The 21,823-nt window shown below is 47.5% G+C and overlaps 1 protein-coding gene across 2 annotated transcripts in view; it reads left to right on the top strand.

Annotated features, from left to right (window-relative positions):
• The window catches only part of EP300 (E1A binding protein p300), a 248,573-nt gene that overhangs the window by 29,775 nt on the left and 196,975 nt on the right, over positions 1-21,823 (top strand). For both annotated transcript variants that reach the window (XM_044302316.1, XM_044302317.1), the window contains exons 3-4: positions 658-828; positions 12,444-12,729. In XM_044302316.1, the coding sequence (XP_044158251.1) occupies positions 658-828; positions 12,444-12,729 (457 nt within the window). The remainder of the gene's footprint in view (positions 1-657; positions 829-12,443; positions 12,730-21,823) is intronic.

Below are 21,823 nucleotides of genomic sequence, written 5' to 3'. Positions count from 1 at the left end.
CCATTGCACTTCTCCTGTACACATGTCACCACTGACTGCAATTCGGTGGCCTCAGCAATTACATGCATCCCAACAGGTGATCGATGAGCCTCAGAGAGGAGCTCCGCTTTTTTTTTTTTTTACATTTTCACCCTGTCTGGCCATCTGAAACTGGGTTCCCAGCCGTGGAGACATTAAAATGGATGTCCACTTAAAAACACGCACAAAAGCCACCCACTAGTAAATTGGTTACAGCGAACCTGCAGGCAGCATGTTTTATAAAGGAGGAGCTTAGCAGATTGATATTTAGTTTTGTGGGAAAAGTTTCAGTAAAGCTTGAAATTTAAACCTATGTTTTTCTGAATATTTTCCTGCAAAACTATATATTAATCTGATCGTCTCCTGCTCTACAACATGCAGCCTCTAGAGTGCACTGCATTTTGTTGTGACAGGTTCTCTTTAGAGACCATATGTTACCATGATCAAACCTTTTAGGCCAGACATACTGCCTGGTAGAGTTGATCATTGTGACTAGAATGAGCCCTTTCTTTCAGCAGTCCCTGAAATCTTACCACAGTTTTATGGGTTATATGCAATAAAACTAACTGGCCCTGTCGGAGATTAATGCCTAACTGTCCCCTTTAAGTCAGCATGTAACTGTTGCTTTTTGCTTTCTAGCTTGGGATAATGAACAACCCTAACCCCTACGGGACATCATATGGTCAGAATACTGGTCCCCAGCTGGGAACTACAGCGCTTGGCTCCCAAATGCAGAACAAATCAGCTATTCAGAACAGTCTGACGCAATTTTCAATGGACAAAAAGTCTGGACCTGGCTTGCCAAATATGGTAACTATTTTTAAATATTTTGGGTCTCTCCCCCCACAATGCAACATGCTCTGGGTGCTATTTGTTAGCTTTTCCCCTTACCTTTTTAGTTCTTCCTTGGGCTTCTCTATAGGACTGGAAATACGCATAAAAAAAATTAGACTGTATATATTTTTTAACTGCCATCCAAAAAAGCATTACATTCATAATGTTATTTGCAATCCAGTGGAAAATACATATTGGAAAAATCTGGCATACATTTTACATAATCTGAGTCCGAAAACAAAGGTTGACATAAATGCATAAAAATAGCAAGAGAAGTTACCGCATCCACTTGGGTGAAACGGCAAATCTTTATTCTTTCAGGGTTACTAGGGTTGTTTCGATACCATAAAGTATTGCAATACTCAATGCCATTCAATACCACGAGGAAAAAAAAAAACAACTCAAAAAACCTTTTCATTATTTAAATGTAAAACCTTGTTTGAATTAAACAGAAAAACCTCGCTTAATATTAATGTGAGGCACATGGGGTCCAGTCCAAAGCCGTGTGCCTAGCCTGACATTAAAAATAAGTGACCCCCCCCCCCCCCATCATGTTTAAAACACAGTGGCAAGATTGGGGTTAATGAGTCACATTAACCCCAAATCTTGCTGGCTGCCTGATACGTGTTTTTTGCCTGCCTTTATTTTGAGGCAGGCTTAGGCTAGGGCTACACTGTGACTTACTGTAGCACGTCTGATTGTTTTTAACTATTGAATGACAGCAGCAATCCAAATGAATGCATTTAGTTGAATGCAATCTTAAAGGGATTCTGTCACCTCCCCTAAGGCAAAAAACGATTTAAAAGCAGCCATGCAGCACAGCTTACCTGGATTAGGCTGTGCTGTTCAATCTTGAAATCCGTCCAGCAGTTAGTTCAAAAAACGAGTTTGATCAATGAGGAAATGCGTCCTGAAGGTGCCCAGAGGGGCGTTTTTTTCTTCTGAGAGAGCCCAGTCCCGCCCCTTTTGATCCTCATTGATCAAACTCGTTTTTTGAACTAACTGCTGGACGGATTTCAAGATTGAACAGCACAGCCTAATCCAGGTAAGCTGTGCTGCATGGCTGCTTTTAAATCGTTTTTTGCCTTAGGGGAGGTGACAGAATCCCTTTAAGGACTGCAGCTGTCATTCAATAGTTAAAATCGGTCAGTCGCTCTACAAAGTCGCAGTGTAGCCCTAGCCTAATACTCTTGCACTGCTCTCATATACACACTATCGCATATAGGGGCTCACTGTCGCCCCCCCTAGACACTAGGGGCTCACTGTCGCCCCCCCTAGACACTAGGGGCTCACTGTTGCCCCCCCTAGACACTAGGGGCTCACTGTTGCCCCCCCTAGACACTAGGGGCTCACTGTTGCCCCCCCTAGACACTAGGGGCTCACTGTTGCCCCCCCTAGACACTAGGGGCTCACTGTTGCCCCCCCTAGACACTAGGGGCTCACTGTCGCCCCCCCCCTAGACACTAGGGGCTCACTGTCGCCCCCCCCCCTAGACACTAGGGGCTCACTGTCGCCCCCCCCCCTAGACACTAGGGGCTCACTGTCGCCCCCCCTAGACACTAGGGGCTCACTGTCGCCCCCCTAGACACTAGGGGCTCACTGTTGCCCCCCCCTAGACACTAGGGGCTCACTGTTGCCCCCCCCTAGACACTAGGGGCTCACTGTTGCCCCCCCTAGACACTAGGGGCTCACTGTTGCCCCCCCTAGACACTAGGGGCTCACTGTCCCGCCCCCACCCCTAGACCCTAGGGGCTCCCTGTCGCCCCCCCCCCTAGACACTAGGCTACTGTCGCCCCCCCGAACACTATGGCTCAACTGTCGCCCCCCCCCTAGACACTAGTGGATCACTGTCGCCCCCCCCCCCAGACACTAGGGCTCCTGTCGCCCCCCAAGCCCCCCCAGACACTGGTGCTCACTGTCGCCCCCCCCCCCCCCGACACTAGGGGCTCCGCGTCCCCCCCCCCTAGACACTAGGGTCTCACTGTCGACCCCACCCCCTAGACAACACTAGGCTCACTGTCGCCCCCTCCCCCCCCCCTAGACATAGGGGTCTCACTGTCGCCCCCTCCCCCCCGCCCCAGACACTAGGGGCTCACTGTCTCCCCCCCCCCCCCCAGACACTATGGGCTCCACTGTCGCCCCCCCCCCCCCCCCCCATACACTAGGTCTCACTGTCCCCCACTAGGGGCTCACTGTCGCCCCCCCCCCTAGACACTAGGGCTCACTGTCGCCCCCCCCCCCCCCTAGACACTAGGGGCTCACTGTCGCCCCCTCCCCCCCCCCCAGACACTAGGGCTCACTGTCGCCCCCCCCCCCCCTAGACACTAGGCGCTCACTGTCGCCCCCCCCCCCCCCCCCTAGACACTAGGGTCTTACTGTCGCCCCCCCCCCCCCCCTAGACACTAGGCGCTCACTGTCCGCCCCCCCCCCCCCCCCCTAGACACTAGGGGCTCACTGTCGCCCCCCCGCCCCCCCCTAGACACTAGGGGCTCACTGTTGCGCCCCCCCCGCCCCCCCTAGACACTAGGGCTCACTGTCGCCCCCCCCCCCCCCCCCCTAGACACTAGGGGCTCACTGTCGCCCCCTCCCCCCCCAGACACTAGGGGCTCACTGTCGCCCCCCCCCCCCCTAGACACTAGGCGCTCACTGTCGCGCCCCCCCCTAGACACTAGGGGCTCACTGTCGCTCCCCCCCCCCCCCCCCCCCCCCGACACTAGGCGCTCACTGTCGCGCCCCCCCCCCCCCCCCCCGACACTTGCCTTCTATTTTATTGTCTGAGCTGCTGGTCCTTCATTTCTGCTTCCCTGAATCACAGAAATACAGCGAGTGGCAGCGCCTGGGTAACCCTTTCCAGATCAGAGCTGTCCCTGTTAACTCTTTAAGTGCAACACCAGAAACTTCTAGTAACCTGTTTTGCATGGTAAAGCTACTAGAACTATCGGCCCTGCAGCATACATTTTTGCTCTGCTGTGGGTTTTAATTAAAGGGAGTCTGTCACTTCATTTTCTTGGCCATATTCGTTTTCTCGGCACTCCAGCACAGGACCTCTGGATTCCCAATCTGCCCTCCGAAGGCAGTTTGGTTAATTCTCCACCTGCACGATCCAATGGAGAACCTCTGAAAGTTCCCACTCCATCCTCCGGCGAGGAGAGAGAATGAATCAGTGAGTCGGGCTCTGACTCTAATCTGTTGCAATCTTCCAAGATTGCGCCCACAGTAGCCAGCAGTTCTTGACTTCTGCATTACCCCCTTCCTCAGGTGGAGTATTTGCACCACTGCTGCATACAATACCTTCTTTAGTTTACATAAGAAAGGAGGTAATGCCTAACTGCTAAAGCGCTGTTTTCAGTGACGCCGGTAGTCCCCCCCCCCCCCCCCCCCCCCCCCTTCCATAGGGGACGGAATTGCATTTCCACTGGGTACAGTATGTATTAGCCTCTTCCATATGTGGTGTTATGGCATTATCACCAGTTAGTGTTTACCATAGACGTTACCCCCTTCCTTAGGTGGAGTAATTGCACTCACAGGGTACTGGATTCGCCATGTGGATTACCCTTCAGTAAACAGCGTAATCTCTACCGTTGCATTCAGTTCCTGCTGTGACTACTTCTGCTGCAGTACTTTGTATGCATTACCCCTTCCATAGGTTTACAGTACTTGCCTTATGTATTGTCCACTGCCGTAGGTGGACTGAGTACAATTACATGCTTTTCAGTGCTGGACTTATTCATCCCCCTCGGTAGCAGGCGGCATTGCATCTCCACTGGGTTCTGTACCTGCCGTATGCATTAGTAGTCTCCCATCACTGTGCTTCCTAGGGTTGTTGCGGGTATCGAAATTTTGATACCCAATCGATACTTTTGTCCCGGTATCGATACGATACCGGGATTTCCGTTTTTTCGATACTGGGCTGCGCTTCTGCGCAGCCTAGTATCTCTGAACATGAGCGCGCTGCTATCGGCGCACTCATGTTCTCTCAGCAGCACGGGGAGAAGGAAGCTGTCCTCCCTCCCCCTGTGCTGCTGCCGCTGCCACCAATGAGAAGAGAGGGGGGGAGAAGGGGCGGACGCACTGCGCCACCAATGAGGATAGAGGGGCGGAGGAGGGGCGGGCGCTCTGCGCTACCAAATAGGACTATTCCCATTTTCCACAGAGCGGCACCCAGCGATGCCCCAGCACTCACCGTTAGTCCTGGGCGCCGCTCCGTTCGCCCGCAGTGCCCCATTACTGTCTCCTCTCCTGCTCCACATGCTGCTCATTACTATCGGAGCGATGGGAGGAGACATCAGCTTCACTAGTGGGCGTTCCTTCTCCCTGCGCTGCGATTGGACAGCGCTACAGCCAGGAAGAAGGAATGCCCACTAGTGAAGCTGATGTCTCCTCCCATCGCTCCGATAGTAATCAGCAGCATGTGGAGCAGGAGAGGAGACAGTAATGGGGCACTGTGGGCGAACGGAGCGGCGCCCAGGACTAATGGTGAGTGCTGGGACATTGCTGGGCGCCGCTCTGTATGGCCTGATAGTGAAAGTCAGTCTAACACAATACAGGAGGCGGGTGCCGGCAGCAGAATCGCATTGCCGGCACCCTGCCCCTGACAGGGAGCTGCGATCAGAGGCAGTTAACCCCTCAGGTGTGTCACCTAAGGGGTTAACCGCTGATCTGCCAGTACCCGCCTCCTGTATAAAGGGGTAATTTATCATTGGTGGTTGTGTGCCCCTCAACCCCCCCATCCCATTAAAATCATTGGTGGCACAGTGCGCCGGCCCCTCTCAACCCCCCAGTATTAAAATCATTGGTGGCAGTGGCCACAGGGACCTCTCCCCTCCCCCTCCCCCTCATTGGTGCAGTGGCAGCTTCTGATCGGAGCCCCAGCTGTGTAAGCCTGGGGCTCCGATCAGTTACCATGGCAGCCAGGACGCTACAGAAGCCCTGGTTGCCATGGTAACATCCCTGATGCTGTGTGCACAAGGCACAGAGCAGCAGGGACAGTGTGAAGTCCTATTCACCCTGATGGAGCTGAATAGGACAAGGGATGAAAGATCCCAGGTTCTAGCCCCTAAGGCTACTTTCACACTTGCGTTCAGAACGGATCCGTCTGAGACGGATCCGCTCATATAATGCAGACGGTGGATCCGTTCAGAACGGATCCGTCTGCATTATATTGTAAAAAAAATTCTAACTGTGAAAGTAGCCTGAACGGATCCGTCCAGACTTTTACATTGAAAGTCAATGGGGGACGGATCCGTTTGAGCCATATTGTGTCATCTTCAAACGGATCCGTCCCCATTGACTTCCATTGTAAACATTGTAAGTCTGGACGGATCCGCTTGCCTCCGCACGGCCAGGCGGACACCCGAACGCTGCAAGGAGCGTTTAGGTGTCCGCCTGCTGAGCGGAGCGGAGGCTGAACGCTGCCAGACTGATGCATTCTGAGCGGATCCGCATCCACTCAGAATGCATTAGGGCTGGACGGATGCGTTCGGGGCCGCTTGTGAGCCCCTTCAAACGGAGCTCACAAGCGGACACCCGAACGCTAGTGTGAAAGTAGCCTAAGGGGGGAAATGGTTATTAAATAAAGTGTAAAAAAAAAAGTAAAAAAAAACCCCACCAAAATATGAAGTATAAATGACCCCCTTTTCCCAATTTCACATATATAAAATATATAAATAATAAACATATTACATATCGCCACGTCAGAAAAGTCCAAACTAATAAAATATTTTAAAAAAATCTAGGTGGTGAACGCCGGAACAGAAAAAAATTAATAAAAACTGCGCGATTCGCCATTTTTAAACATGTGGAATGCACGTGGCTTTTTTTGGTTTATTTTCTTTCGCGAGGTATCGAATGGTATCGAGTATCTCAATACTTTTTCATGGTATCGAAACCGAATCAAAAATTTGGTATCGCAACAACTCTAGTGCTTCCTGTTGCATTTCCCCTTCTACAGGTGATCTGCTTACAGGGGAATACCTGAGCATCTTAGATTACTACAGTTCAACTATGACACTGCTCTAGATGCCTTAGGACATGCTCTTTCACAGGGGGCGTGGCAACAGTCGTTACCGCAGGTGCTGGTGCTCTGCACTCGTGGTGTATGGGTTCCGCCAGTGTATACGGTTGCCGTTTCCACAGGGGCTCCTTATCTTTCGGTTTTGGTTTGGAGCATGGTTGTGACATCCTCTGTCTTCTCAGAGGGGTTGCCTAGCAACACTGTCCTAGAGACAATCTCTATGGGCCTCCTCGGCTCCAGTCGGTCATGATATGGTCCTCATCAATACGTGGTGCATTCACCATTGCGAATAATATGGGGAGTATGTTCCAGTTTGTCGAGTGTTCACTGACTGTAGTTCACCTCAACTAGGGGTTCTGCCCTGACGCTAGCTTGCTGTGTCTCCTGTTCAGAGACCTTCAGGGAGCTTTAGCAGACTGTGGAGTTGTGGTACATTTGATCTACTGTTGAGCGACACCTGTACAGCTATTGCTTTCATGGAAGGCTTATCAGAAGAAAACCTCTCCTGTGTTTGCACCACAAAATTAATAATCGTAAGTTTTCAAAAGGCCGTCTAAACGAGCCTAATGCGTTTTGAAAAGAAGTCCAGTGGACCAGTGAGGTCAGAATAGAACTCTGGCCACAACGAGCAAACGTATGTTTGGACAAAAGACACAGAATTTCATGAGAAGAACACCTCTCCAACCATTAAGCATAGGTGTGGATCAATCATGCTTTGAGGTTGTGTTGCAGCCAATTGCATGGGGAACATTTTGTAGGTAGAGGGAAGAATGGATTCAATGAAATTCCAGCTAATTCTTGAAGCAAACCTAACACCAACTGTAAAATAAAAGCAGAAGTTGAGAAGGCTGGCTTCTACAAATGGATAGTGATCCTAAACACACCTAAAAAGGCACAAGCTGAAGGTTTTACCATGGCTCTCACAGTCCCCTGATCTGAAAATCGGTGGATAGGCCTCAAAAGAGCAGTGCATGGACGGTCTGAGAATCTCACAGAACTGGAAGGCTTTTGCATGGAACAATGGATGAAAATCCCTCAAACAAGAACTGAAAGTCTTTTGCTGGCTACAGTCTTGAGGATAGGTCATCAACCTATACTGTCTGCACAACCCTTTTAAAGGGATCCCCTACTTGCCAGCAGCCTGATCCACTAAGTTAAGGATTCAAACTTACCTGCTACCAGCTGCTGTGGTCCTCCATGCTGCTCCGATGTCTGTCTTCCACTCTTCTTCCAGCGCTGCATGGGCATGGTCACATACTGCTCTTCAGCAGTGACGTGCTGCATGTTGCCTTGTCACTGCTGAAGCCAGTTATTGGCAGCGGCAGACCATACCCTTGCTGCAGTGGAAGTAAACAGTGTGGGGACCAGAATATAGAGACACCTAGGGAAGCATGGAAGACTAGAGCAGTGGGCAGCAGATAAGTACACAGTCACATTATGTCTACTTCCTACTTTCCTTATTGGCAGTGTGGAGTTCATTAAAGAGGACCGTTCATCAGGCTAGCTCTAGTCTAATCCTATCTTAAAGGGTTGGGGCTACTTGTATTCTCGGTTATGCTAGGCGGCGACTTGTATTCTCGGTTATGCTAGGCGGCGACTTGTATTCTCGGTTATGCTAGGCGGCGACTTGTATTCTCGGTTATGCTAGGCGGCGACTTGTATTCTCGGTTATGCTAGGCGGCGACTTGTATTCTCGGTTATGCTAGGCGGCGACTTGTATTCTCGGTTATGCTAGGCGGCGACTTGTATTCTCGGTTATGCTAGGCGGCGACTTGTATTCTCGGTTATGCTAGGCGGCGACTTGTATTCTCGGTTATGCTAGGCGGCGACTTGTATTCTCGGTTATGCTAGGCGGCGACTTGTATTCTCCGTTATGCTAGGCGGCGACTTGTATTCTCGGTTATGCTAGGCGGCGAGACATGCTTTGTTCCCTTGATTAGCTGTATAAGGGCTTATAAAGTGGTGTTCCTGCTAATCAGGATCAGTGTAAACTGTCACTTTTTTCCACTGGTATTGACTGATAGGTTTTAGGATAGTTTAGGCCCCTTGGTTAGGTAGTTAGCGATCGTTTAGCGCCCAGCCCACCGCACCGCAGTCACTGATTCGCTGATTAGCGTATCGCTAATCGGCATTTGTACTCTTATAGTATCTGTAAGTGATCAAAACTGATCAGTCAGATCTATAATAGTATTAGTGTCACCTTAGTTCGCCCTCCACCCAAATCGCAGTGTTTGCCTGATCGGTCGCCCACACGTGCGTTCACCCACGCCCGCCCCGCCGCAGTGACAAATGTTTTTTTTTTTGGTTTTTATCACTGCACAATCACTTTACAAGCGCTGCGGCGATAAAAATCAGTTTTGATATTTTTTATCAATCGCAGCGGCCTCCGGTATTTCGCTAGCCTCCCATTTGTAAGACAGGCTTGCTTTTTTTTTTTTTTTTTTTTTTCTTGGGTAGTCTCAGGGAATACCCCCTAAATTTAGTAGTCCAAATGTCAAACAAGGGGTATTTTTCTAAAGAGGCTTACAGGCTTCTGACCCAGTCGGATGAGGAATGGGAACCCTCATCTGACAAAACTAGCGGGTCAGAATATGAACCTGTAGAAAGCAGTGGCAGTCTGACCCAAAGTTCGGACGAGGAGGTTGAGGTCCCTGATACCAACAAGCGTACCCGTCCCCGTGTTGCTACACCACAGGTTGCACAGGATCTGCTTCAAGGGCAGCAGAGTGGGGCTGGCGCTGTCGGATTACGTAGTGGGGCATACACCAGCAGCGCAGCCCACCCTGGACCTAGTACCAGCACTGCCGTAGAACATGGTGAAGTGGCGAGCACCAGAAGGGCAGTTGAAGCTGGTACTGTGGCACGTGCAATAGTTACCCCGTCGCAGCCACCGCACAGACAGGCCCATAGAGTCCCTGAGGTGCTGGCAAACCCTGATTGGCTGCCCCCAACTTCAGCCGCACCATTAGTTCCCCCTTTCACTGCCCAGTCTGGAGTTCGGGTTGAGACAGCTTAGATCGGTTCGGCACTGGGATTTTTTTTTAGCTGTTCTTGACTGCGGAGCTCTTGGAAATAGTGGTGGTAGAAACAAATCGGTATGCCACTCAATTTATAGCTGCCAACCTGGGAAGCTATTATGCCCAGCCTTTCCGGTGGAAACCCGTCCAAGTTTCCAAATTACATTTTTTTTTCTGGGCCTTCTCCTCAACATGGGTCTAACCAAAAAGCATGAATTGCGGTCATATTGGTCCACGAACCCAATTCATCACATGCCCATGTTCTCTGCTGCCATGTCCAGGGCACGATTTGAGGCCATCTTGCGTTACCTGCACTTTAGCGACAACACCACCTCCCGTCCCAGAGGCCACCCAGCTTTTGACCGGCTCCACAAAATTCTGCCCCTCATAGACCACTTCAACCAGAAATTTGCAGATTTGTATACCCCTGAGCAAAACATCTGCGTAGACGAGTCCCTTATATATTTTACCGGGCGCCTTGGCTTCAAACAATACATCCCAAGCAATAGTGCCCGGTATGGGGTCAAATTGTATAAGCTCTGTGAAAGGGCCGCAGGCTATACCCACAAATTTTGGATCTATGAGGGTAAAGATCAGACCCTGGAGCCGGTCGGTTGCCCTGACTACCTGGGGAGCAGTGGGAAGACAGTCTGGGACTTGGTGTCACTCTTATTTGGCAAGGGGTACCATCTTTATGTGGACAATTTCTACACAAGTGTGCCCCTCTTCAGGCATTTGTTCCTAGAACAGATTGGCTGCTGTGGCACCGCACGACCTAGTCACCGGGGCTTCCCCCAACGGCTCGTTACCACCCGTCTTGCAAGGGGGGAGAGGGCTGCCTTGTGTAACGAAGAACTGCTCGCGGTGAAATGGGGAGACAAGCGTGACGTTTACATGCTCTCCTCCATTCACGCAGACACGACAATACAAATTGAACGAGCAGCCAGTCGTTGAAAAGCCCCTCTGTGTCCATGACTATAATTTGCCCATGGGAGGGGTGGACTTCAATGACCAGATGTCCTGACTGCCCTGACCACCCTGCCCTATGCTTTGGGAAGTGTTTCCGAAAGTACCTCACACAGGTACACTTAGCATAGGGATTGCATCTCACAGGACAGGCACACAGGGCTGTTAGGGCCCATTCACACAGAGATGCTGCAAACCTCTCCTTTCACCGGGGACAAAGTGCATAATGTGCTTCGCCACATCTTTGGGCGATTTGAGCTTTGCACATTGTCCCATGGGGAAGGAGAGGTTTGTCCTATAAAGGTAAAATAAAAAAAAATTATATAAATCACCAGTAAGCAAAAAGTTAACGTTCAGTTCCAAAAGTTAAATAAAGTTTATATGTTTTGTTCAAAGGTTATTATAAAGTTAATAAAATGTATTGTGTTGCGGCCTGTTTTTTTTTTTTTTTTTTTTTACCTTCCAGGTGGACCAACCAATCGACTAGCTGCAGCACAGATGTGCATTCTGACAGAAGCATTGCGCTGCTGTCAGATTACACAAAAGTCGGTGTATGCGGCGCTGCAAGAAGAGATTTCTCCTCTGCAGTAAAAGATACGTTTGCCGAGGCATATGAGCTGAGGGGATGGCAGTGTTCATATGCTTTGGCAAACACTTTGAATAAATCATTGCCGGGATTTTTATTTACATTCACATCGATTGATGTGAATGGAGAAATCGGGTTTGCCAGGGCATACGAGCTAAGTGGGTATGGATGTTGGGCTGAGCTCCTATGTCCTGGTGTCCTGGCAGACGCCTTTCCCCTCCCTTTTTTTTTTTGGCAGAGATTTTTTTCATCCACATTGATGCGAATGAAGAAATCTGTGCCGTTTTTGTTCCATAGTTTGTAAACGCTATAACTTTTACCCAAACATTTTTTTATTTTTATCAAAGACATGTAGAATAATAAATGTAGAGAGAATTTTATATATAGATGTTTTTTTTTTTTTTAAATTTTACAACTGAAAGTGAAAAATTTCGTTAAATTTCGCTTAATAACAAAAAAAGTAAAAATGTCAGTAACAATGTAATACCACCAAATGAAAGCTCTATTAGTGAGAATAAAAGGAGGTAAAATTCATTTGGGTAGTAAGTTGTATGACCGAGCAATAAACCGTGAAAGTAGTGTAGTGCAGAAGTGTAAAAAGTGGTCTGGTCATTAAGGGGGTTTAAGCTAGGGGAGCTGAGGTGGTTAAAAGCATACGAGATACTCTCCTCCACCTATTACCCACCACCACCACCTCCTGCCTGTCTCAACTGTCTTAGGTGGATTACCACTTTCGCAAGATGTCGAAGACTGCAGGATTTTCTGCAAGTTTTTGAAGGAAACTGACAAATACCAGAGCCATATGTATCTCCAGTTTATATATATCATGTCCAGATTTAGTGCTGCTTTATTATGTTTATTGGATGCATTAAAGAATATCCATGTTAGCTGCTTTAAGCTGTACAATGTAGTGGATGAAATGGTAGAAAAATATTGTGGTATGAGAAAGCAAATGTGTACAATAAAAATTGATGAAAGATTTAATATCATGCCCTATCTTTCATTTTAGGGTCAACAGCAATCTGCTCAAGTACCACAAGCCAACCTTGTTCAAGCATCCCCTCAAGGTATGGGCACTGGTGCACCACAGGGTATTGGCTCAGGAGCCCCAACAGCGGATCCTGAGAAGCGAAAGCTGATACAGCAACAGCTGGTTCTTCTATTGCATGCCCACAAGTGCCAGAGAAGAGAACAAGCCAATGGTGAGGTGCGACAATGCAATTTGCCTCATTGCCGCACCATGAAGAATGTCCTGAATCACATGACCCATTGCCAGGCTGGAAAATCATGCCAAGGTGACTGATTATGTTTGGAACTATCTATAACCTATAGTGTGTAAGGATCAAAGCTTATTGGAAATGAAATAGTCTAATGTTTAATAAGAAAACCGTGAAGCAATTTTTATGATTGCATTTTACCCATTTGTGCTAAAAATTATATCAATTGGCCTTAACCACTTCACATCAATTCCGGTCCATTTCCTGACCAGGCCTGATTTAGCAAATTTGACATATCTCACGTTATAGCTTTGGAACGCTTTTACTTATCTAAGCCATTGAGATTGTTTTCTTGTGACACATTGTACTTCATTATAGTCATCAATTTGAATCAATATCAACTTTTTATTTATGGAAAAAATCCCAAATGTACCCAATTTTTTTTTTAATTCGCAATTTTCTAAATTTAAATTTCTCTGCTCTTAAAACAAAGTGATACCTCATAAGATTTTTATAACTTAACATTCCCCAGATTTATGTTGGCATTATTTAGGAAATGTTGTGTTTTTTTTTTTTTTTTTTAAAGGATGTTAGAAGGCTTAGAATTTTAAAAGCAATTACATTTTTAACCCCTTAGGGACACAGCCTTATTTCACCTTAAAGACCAGGCCATTTTTTTGCAAATCTGACCAGTGTCACTTTAAGTGCTGATAACTTTAAAACGCTTTGACTTATCCAGGCCATTCTGAGATTGTTCTTTCGTCACATATTGTACCTCATGACACTGGTAAAATTAAGTAAAAAAAAAATGTGCTGACTTTGTATTCCCCATATGTCAACTTCATGTTTGAATTTTTTTTGGGGATGTTACAAGGCTTAGAAGTTTAGAAGCAAATCTTGAAATTTTTCAGAAATTTACAAAAACTCAATTTTTAGGGACCAGTTCAGGTCTGAAGTCACTTTGCGAGGCTTACATAATAGAAACCACCCAAAAATGACCCCATCTAAGAAACTACACCCCTCAAGGTATTCAAAACTGATTTTACATACGTTGTTAACCCTTTAGGTGTTGCACAAGAGTTATTGGCAAATGGGGATGAAATTAGAAAATTTAATCACCATGATGGCCACAAGGGGATTGACCCATGACCTCTGTGGGGGCAGGAACAGAGAAGAGGTTAAATTGCCCCCTCCCACCACCACACCTCAGTGTTCCTGTCCCACTGTGGCCAGGGTCAGAAGAGTCTCCCTGCAGTCTTTTTTATTTTTTCCTTCTCCAGGAGGGTCCGAGGCCGGTCTCCTGGTTACCTGAAGCTCATCGGAGCTCCCCCAGTCCGCCGGCGGCCGTGTGCTTATGCTGGGCTGGGGTTTTTTGGGAGGACTCGCTCCGGCTGGTCTGGAGCCTGCTCCCGGGCCGCAATCTTCCTCCTCCTCCCCTGTGGGTCGGGCTGGTAGCGGCCGGCGTGTGCGCACGCCGACGTCTGTGACGTCACTTCCTGGTTCGGTCATGTGACGCAACCCGGAAGTAAAGCGCAGGAGGACAGAGCAGTTTGAATAAAAGGCGGTTCGGCTATGGAACGCTGATCTGAGGTCTCTGAGTACTGTGATTACCCTTCTACTTCAGAATATGTCAGGTCCTGAATTACAAACTGTTATGGAGCCTGATGCTCCCTCTCTGCCTCCTGTAAGTATCCCTCTGGGGGTCTGCTTTTTTATGGCACTGTATTTTCTGCTAGGCCTATTTCTGATGCCTCTATTCCATATTTTCAGGCTAAAGAGGCTCAAAAGTTAAACTTCCTCGCTGCATCTCTTGTGCTAAAAGACTGCCTGACGAATATGGGAAGAAGCTTTGTAAGGAGTGTATTTCTGATGTGATCCAGCAGGAACAATCGTCCCTTATGGAGAATATCAGATCTGTGGTTCAGGAAGAAATTAGGGCCGCTAGAGTTGCTCCGTCTGATTCCCAGGGCGAGCCCTCTCGCAAGCGTCTGCGTTCTAGGATCATTAGCTCTGGATCCGAGGATGCTGACGATAAAGCTTCAACTTCTGTGCAGTGGGAGGATTCTCTCTCTCCCCCTCTCCCTCTCCCCCTCTCCCCTCTCCCCCTCTCCCCTCTCCCCCTCTCCCCCTCTCCCTCTCCCCCTCTCCCTCTCCGAAAGTAATAGGAAATTTTATTTTTCCTCAGAAGAGATGGGCGACTTTCTAAAGGCAGTCAGCAACAATGGGGATTGAAGAAACCCCTAGGTCCTTATCCATTCAGGATAAAATGTTCGGGGCACTCGGGGTAAAAAAAATCCAAGGTCTTTCCCATAAATGAACATATTAGAGAAATGATTTTGGAGGAATGGTCGGAACCAGAAAAACGAATTTAAAACTAGACTATTCGACCCCTCTGTCTAATTGTTCAACGAGGCCCCTAAAATAGACGTACAAGTGGCGAAAGTTAACAAAAAACTGCCCTGCCGTTTGAGGATGCCGCTCAATTGAAAGAAGCTATGGAGTGGAAGGCAGACACCCTTTTAAGTAAATCTTGGGAGGCCTCCATGTTTAACATTAAGACCAACATCGCAGCAACGTCTGTTGCTATGTCTATGTACTTATGGTTAGGAGAGCTTGAGAACCACCTAAGCAGTAAGACCTCCAGGGAAGAAATCCTGCAGTCCATCCCGCTACTTAAATCGGCTATGGGATTCCTGGCAGATGCATCGGCTGAATCTATTAGATTCTGTGCTTAGGAGGCGGGGCTTTCCAATGCGGCTCGTCGGGCTTTATGGATGAAGTCTTGGTCGGGTGATAGAATTTCTAAACAAAAGTTAGTATCTTTCCGCTTTTCAGGAGAGTATGTATTCGGGCCGGTCCTAGACAAGATTCTCTTGAAAGCGGCCGACAAGAAAAAGGGATTCCCTGAGGAAAAGTCCTTTAGAAGGAACCAGTCCTTTCGGTCTTACGGTGGACAAAACAAGCCTGTTACAAGTCAGGCCGCTGGTCTTATCCCAAAGGGGGTAAAGGAAGAGGCTTCCTCCTTAAGCCCCAATCTAAATTCGAAGATAAACAGTGACGCCATTGTAGGGGGGAGACTGAAGGATTTCCTAGGTCCATGGGCACTAACATCAAAAAATCCTTGGGCCTTGGATATCATTCGGCAAGGTTACAGGATCGAGTTCACCTCTCTCCCCCCTCCAAGATTCGTCGTCACAAAGATGCCTGCCAGATCCTCCAACCTAAATATTTTCCAGGGAGTCCAGGACTTGGTGAAGAAGGGAGCAGTAATCCCAGTTCCTGCGTCTCAAAGAGGTCGAGGGTACTATTCAACCCTATTTTTAGTAAGAAAGAATGAAGGAGACTTCTGGACCATTATAAACTTGAAACAACTGAACAAGTTTATTCTTTACAGGAAGTTCAAGATGGAGTCTCTCAAATCCATAGTACCTCTGATAAAGCTAGGAGCATTTATGTGCTCGGTCGACCTGATAGACGCTTATCTGCATGTCCCCATTCACCCAGATCACCAGAGGTATCTAAGATTTGCGATCCTAGACCCTTCCAATCGGCTTCTTCATTTCCAATTCATAGCGCTACTCTTCGGGATTTCTGCCGCTCCAAGGCTTTTCACCAAATTGGTGATAGAAATGATAGCCCCACTCAGACAGGAAGGGTTAAATATAGTGCCGTATCTTGACGACTTTCTAATTATAGCAGACTCAAAAGAACTCCTGCTGTCGGACTTGGAAATATTTTTGTCCCGTCTGTCTCAGCTGGGGTGGATAGTGAACAAACCCAAGTCAATGTTAGTTCCATCCACGAAGGTGAGGTTCCTGGGAGTTGCACTAGACTCCGTAACTCAGTCAACCTTCCTACCACAGAGCAAGATCCAGTCCCTGGTAAACAAGGTGAGGCACTTCCAACGCCGGAAGAGATGCTCAGTGAGGGAAGCAATGAGCCTACTCGGCCTCCTAACCTCCTGTATACCTTCTGTCTAGTGGGCGCAGGCTCACTGTCAAGTAATACAGAACTGGCTATTGTCCCACTGGAGCAAGAAGATGGGTTCTCTGGACTTCAAGCTTCCAATCCCAGGATCAGTAAAGAGATCTCCCTCATGGTGGATGAAGGAGAAGAATCTTTCCCAGGGAGTTCCATGGATCAAATCGCCTTCAATTACGATCTTCGCGGATGCCAGCCAATCTGGTTGGGGAGCGGAAATCGACAGGGCTTATTTCCAGGGAACGTGGAAACATCTGATATCTGCCCAATCTTCAAATTTCAGGGAGCTGTATGCGGTAAGAGAAGCTCTACTTTCTGCCAGACAGCTGATAAGAGATCAGCACGTGAAAGTCCTATCGGACACCATGACCGTGGTCTCCTACTTGAAACATCAGGGAGGTACTCTATCAAGGAGACTCCAGAGTATCTCAGAGGAAATTTTCTCCTTTGCAGAGAAAGAACTAAAATCCATCTCTGCAATGCACCTGAAAGGATCCCAGAATCTAGAAGCTGACTTTTTGAGCAGACAAGTGGTAGATCATACAGAGTGGGCACTGAATCCAGAGGTCTTCAATATGCTAACCCAGAAATGGGGGCTTCCTACAATAGACCTGTTTGCATCAAGGAAAAATACGAAGGTACAAACATTCTGCTCCCTAAATGCTGGAGATCATCCCTGGAGAATAGATGCCTTCTCCCTAAAATGGTGCTGGGATCTAGGGTATGCATTCCCTCCATTGCCTCTCATCCCGAGGGTCATTCAGAAGATGCAGGAGGGAAGAACCACAGTAATATTGATCGCCCCGTTCTGGCCGAAGAGAAGTTGGTTCGCTCCTCTTTTGAAACTAGCAATAGACGAACCAGTGAGACTCCCACTCAGAGGGGACATCCTATACCAGGGTCCTTTGCTACATCCTCATCCGGAGTTCCTGAAACTCACGGCTTGGATCCTGAGGTCTCCCTCTTAAAGTCTCAGGGCCTGTCGGACAAGGTTATAGCTACCTTGAGATGTTCTAGAAAAAAAGTAACGTCTGCGATATACCTGAAGATCTGGAAAAGGTTCTGTTCATGGTCAGGTGAAAAGAATCCAAATCTTGAAGGGCCTAACATTCAGGAAATTCTGGAATTTCTACAAAAAGGTCTGGACATAAGCCTCTCTCCATCCACCTTAAAGGTTCAAATTTCGGCATTAAGCGCCTTCTTTGATGCCGACCTGGCAGACCATAGATGAGTCAAACGATTCATAAGAGCTGCTCATAGACTTAGACCCACGCTAAGATCCCGCACCCCAACCTGGGACTTAAATTTAGTACTCAACAACCTTATGTGTTCCCATTTGAGCCATTGGGGAGCTGTTCAATTAAATTGCTTTAATTCAAAACTGCTTTTCTTATAGCAATTACCTCTGCCAAGAGACTAGGAGAGATTCAAGCCCTCTCTATTGGGGAACCATACCTTACCATCACTGACTATACGATTGTGCTTAAATTCGACCCAGGTTTCCTGCCCAAGGTAGCCTCAGACCGCAACAGAGGCCAGGAGATCCTCCTTCCATCCTTTTTCAACAATCCCAAGGATCAGTAGGAAGAGAAATTTCATTCCCTTGATGTTAGGCGTACAGTCCTTAGATACTTAGAAGCCACTAGGGACTTCAGGAAGTCTGACAGCCTGCTTGTCCAATTTGCTGGAAAAAATAAGGGATCCAGGGTCTCATAATCATCCATTGCAAGATGGATTAAAGACACCATTACCCTATGCTATAAGAATCAAAATCTGGATCCTCCTTCCAATATTAGAGCACATTCTACCAGAGCTGTCTCCACTACTTTTGCTGAAAGAGCAGGGGCCTCCCTGGAGGATATATGCAGGGCCGCCTCCTGGTCTAATATTCACACGTTTTGTGAAACACTACCGCTTAGATTTATCTGGAACCTCTGGCCTCTCCTTTGGTCGGAAGGTTCTTCAGGCAGTTGCCCCCACCCATAAAAATTTTTTTTATAATTCTCCTTGTGGCCGTCATGGTGATGATATGGGAAAACCAGAATTAGACTTACCGGTAATTCAGTTTCCATGAAATCACCATGACGGCCCATATATTCCCTCCCCTTTTGTTGAAATTTTTTCACCGGTATTTTCTGGTATGATGTTAATACTGTGAAATACTAATACGCTTCTGGCACTTTGTCTTTGGAACACTGAGGTGTGGTGGTGGGAGGGGGAAATTTAACCTCTTCTCTGTTCCGGCCCCCACAGAGGTCATGGGTCAATCTCCTTGTGGCTGTCATGGTGATTTCATGGAAACTGAATTACCGGTAAGTCTAATTCCGTTTTGTGTTTTTTTTTTTTTTTTTTGCCTTATTTTCCATTTTAACACTTTTTTTTTTTTTTTTTCTTTTTATTTATTTTTTTCCACTAACAAAGCACGGGTTAACAGCCAAACAAGACTGTATCTTTAGTGCCCTGACTCTGCCGTCTACAGAAACACCCAATATGTGGCCGTACACTACTGTACGGCCACACAGCGGGGCGTAGAATGAAAGGTGCGCCATTTGGTTTTTGGAGGGCTGATTTTTATGCATTGGTTTATTTACAGTTTCCTGTTTCAGTTAAATTGATATCGTGGCTCACCCGTATCTATCAATATGGTAAAGGTGCACTGTCTTTAGGATGAATCACCTATTCATCAATAATAGAGCAGATAAAATATATAGTTTCCTGTTTCAACCCCCCTGATGCACCCCTGGAGTAGAAACTCCCTAAAAGTGACCCCATTTTGGAAACTACGGGATAAGGTGGCATTTTTTGGGGGGAGTATTTTTAGGGTAAATAAGATTTTTGGTTGCTCTATTACATTTTTGTGAGGCAAGGTTACCAAAAATAGAAATTCTGAAATTTCATCTCCATTTGCCATTAACTGTTGAACACCTAAAGGGTTAATAAAGTTTGTTTAATCAGTTTCTCATACCTTGAGGGGTGTAGTTTCTTAGAAGGGGTCACTTTTAGGAAGTTTTTGCTCTAGGGGGGCATCAGGGGGGACATGGTGTCAATAAAAAAGGCCATCAAAATCGGCCTTCCAGAAACAATGTCGGTCCTTTCCTTTTGCGGCCTCCCTTTTACTGATACAGCAGTTTACGACCACAAATGTGCAGTATCGGGGTAATAAATTTTAACTTTTGTTTGGTTGTTAACCCTTGTTTTTGTTACCGGAAAAAACGGATTGAAATGGAAAAGTGCCCAAAATAGCTGTTTTGGCACTTTTTTTTTTTTTTTTTTTTATTTTAACTGTTAATCTGGGGGGTTAGGTCATGGGATATTTTTATAGAGGAGATTCTTACGGATGCGGCGATACCTAATAAGTCAACTTTTTTCCTTTTTTTTTTTTTTTTTCTTGGACTATCCTTTTTGATACAAATTTTTTTGGTATCTCTAAAGTCTTTTTTTTTTTTTTATCCGATTATCTTATGTGGGGGCTTAATTTTTGCGGGATAAGACGATATTTTATTGGCACTATTTTGGATGCTATATGACTTCTTGATCGCTTGCTATTAAACTTTATTATGTAAGGTGACCAAAAAAAACTTTTTTTTTCTGGACAGTGTTAATCTGGGGGTTTAGGTCATGGGGTAGTTTTATAGAGGAGAGTATTACCGACACGGCGATACCTAATGTCTACTTTTAATAAAAAATTTTCGTTTTTTTTGGGTGTCTCAAGTCTGAGAACCAGTTTTATTTATCCGGTGTCAGTGCTAAATTGGGATATAAATTTAGTACTCCATGGAAGTGTGATACTCCCTGAAGCAACCGTCAATGCAGAGGCCCGGATGATCGGGGCACGTGTCGCACTGAGTAGTGGTGTCCTTCCGCATCCCCCTCCTGCGACACACTCTGCACTTTTTTTGGGTTCGTCCCTTCTTTCCAGTATGGGGGACCACACCTGGAAAGTGTTGGCCAGGGACAATCTGGGCGCCTACAGTTCCCGAGGTACTCTGGCCTGCTCTTTCAAGATCAGGGCCTTGAGGAATGCCTCATAGAACTGGAGGAATGTCCCTGTGCTGCCAGCTCTCTGGGACAGCACAAAAGAGTTGTACATGGCAACCTGTACCAAGTAGACCGCAACTTTTTTGTACCATGCCTGGGTTTTGCGCATGGCGTTATATGGCTTGAGGACTTGATCCGAGAGATCAACTCCTCCCATATACTGATTGTAGTCAACGATACAATTGGGCTTGAGGACCGTTGCTGCGGTACCTCACACAGGGACAGGGGTGATGCCGTTACCTTGAATTGTGGACAGCATAAGGACATCCCTCTTGTCCTTATACCTGACCAGCAACAGGTTTCCAGTGGTAAGGGCACGGGTCTCGCCCCTGGGGATAGGTACCTGGAGGGGGTGGGCAGGAAGGCCGCGTTGATTTTTCCGCACGGTCCCACAAGTGGATGTGGATCTGGCGGCAAGGGACTGGAACAAGGGGGGATACTGTTATAAAGGTTATCCACGTAAAGGTGGTAACACTTATCCAGCAGTGGGTACATAAGGTCCCACACAAGTTTCCCGGTAACACCCAGAGTGGGGGGACAATCGGAATAATGCTGACATTTCCGGATGGCCTCAAACCGGGAGCATGTCATGGCCGTACTGTAAAGTGGGGTCTGGTATAGGACGTCCCCACTCCAGTACAGCCTGACACTGGGTTTCTTGACCAGGCCCATATGCAGCATGAGGCCCCAAAATGTCCTCATTTCACCGGGTCTGGCCAAAAAGGAGCCCGGGTGTTGAGCAACGAACTGTTTTTGCGTACAGGTTTGTCTGCTCCACCATCAGATTTACCAGTGGGTCACTGAAAAAATGACAGTCATATTCAGTGTAGCCCACTGTGGAAATCTGAATTCCTGATCTGGCCTACAAAATCGGGAATCACCGGCTCGTATCGCTCTAGGCTACACCAGACAAGTTCTCCGGCAGGATGCGCCGGTGGATTTAACTGGTGGGTCGGGAAACCAGCACGAGCCCGAGAGCTGCTTGTACTAGTGTGGACCCTAACATGGCGGTCCCCTTGCTCCGCCTGGCGGCTCATCGCTAGATGATGAGGACGCAGATGACAACAGGAATGTGGGGTCATCCTCGTCCTCACTGGGACTGAGTCGGAGGCAAGCTGGGCGTATGCCTCCGCCGAGAACGTCCGGCTGGCCA

This window comes from Bufo gargarizans, chromosome 7 (assembly GCF_014858855.1).
Source record: "Bufo gargarizans isolate SCDJY-AF-19 chromosome 7, ASM1485885v1, whole genome shotgun sequence".
NCBI lineage: Eukaryota > Metazoa > Chordata > Amphibia > Anura > Bufonidae > Bufo > Bufo gargarizans.
This window is presented reverse-complemented; position numbering and strand designations above follow the sequence as displayed.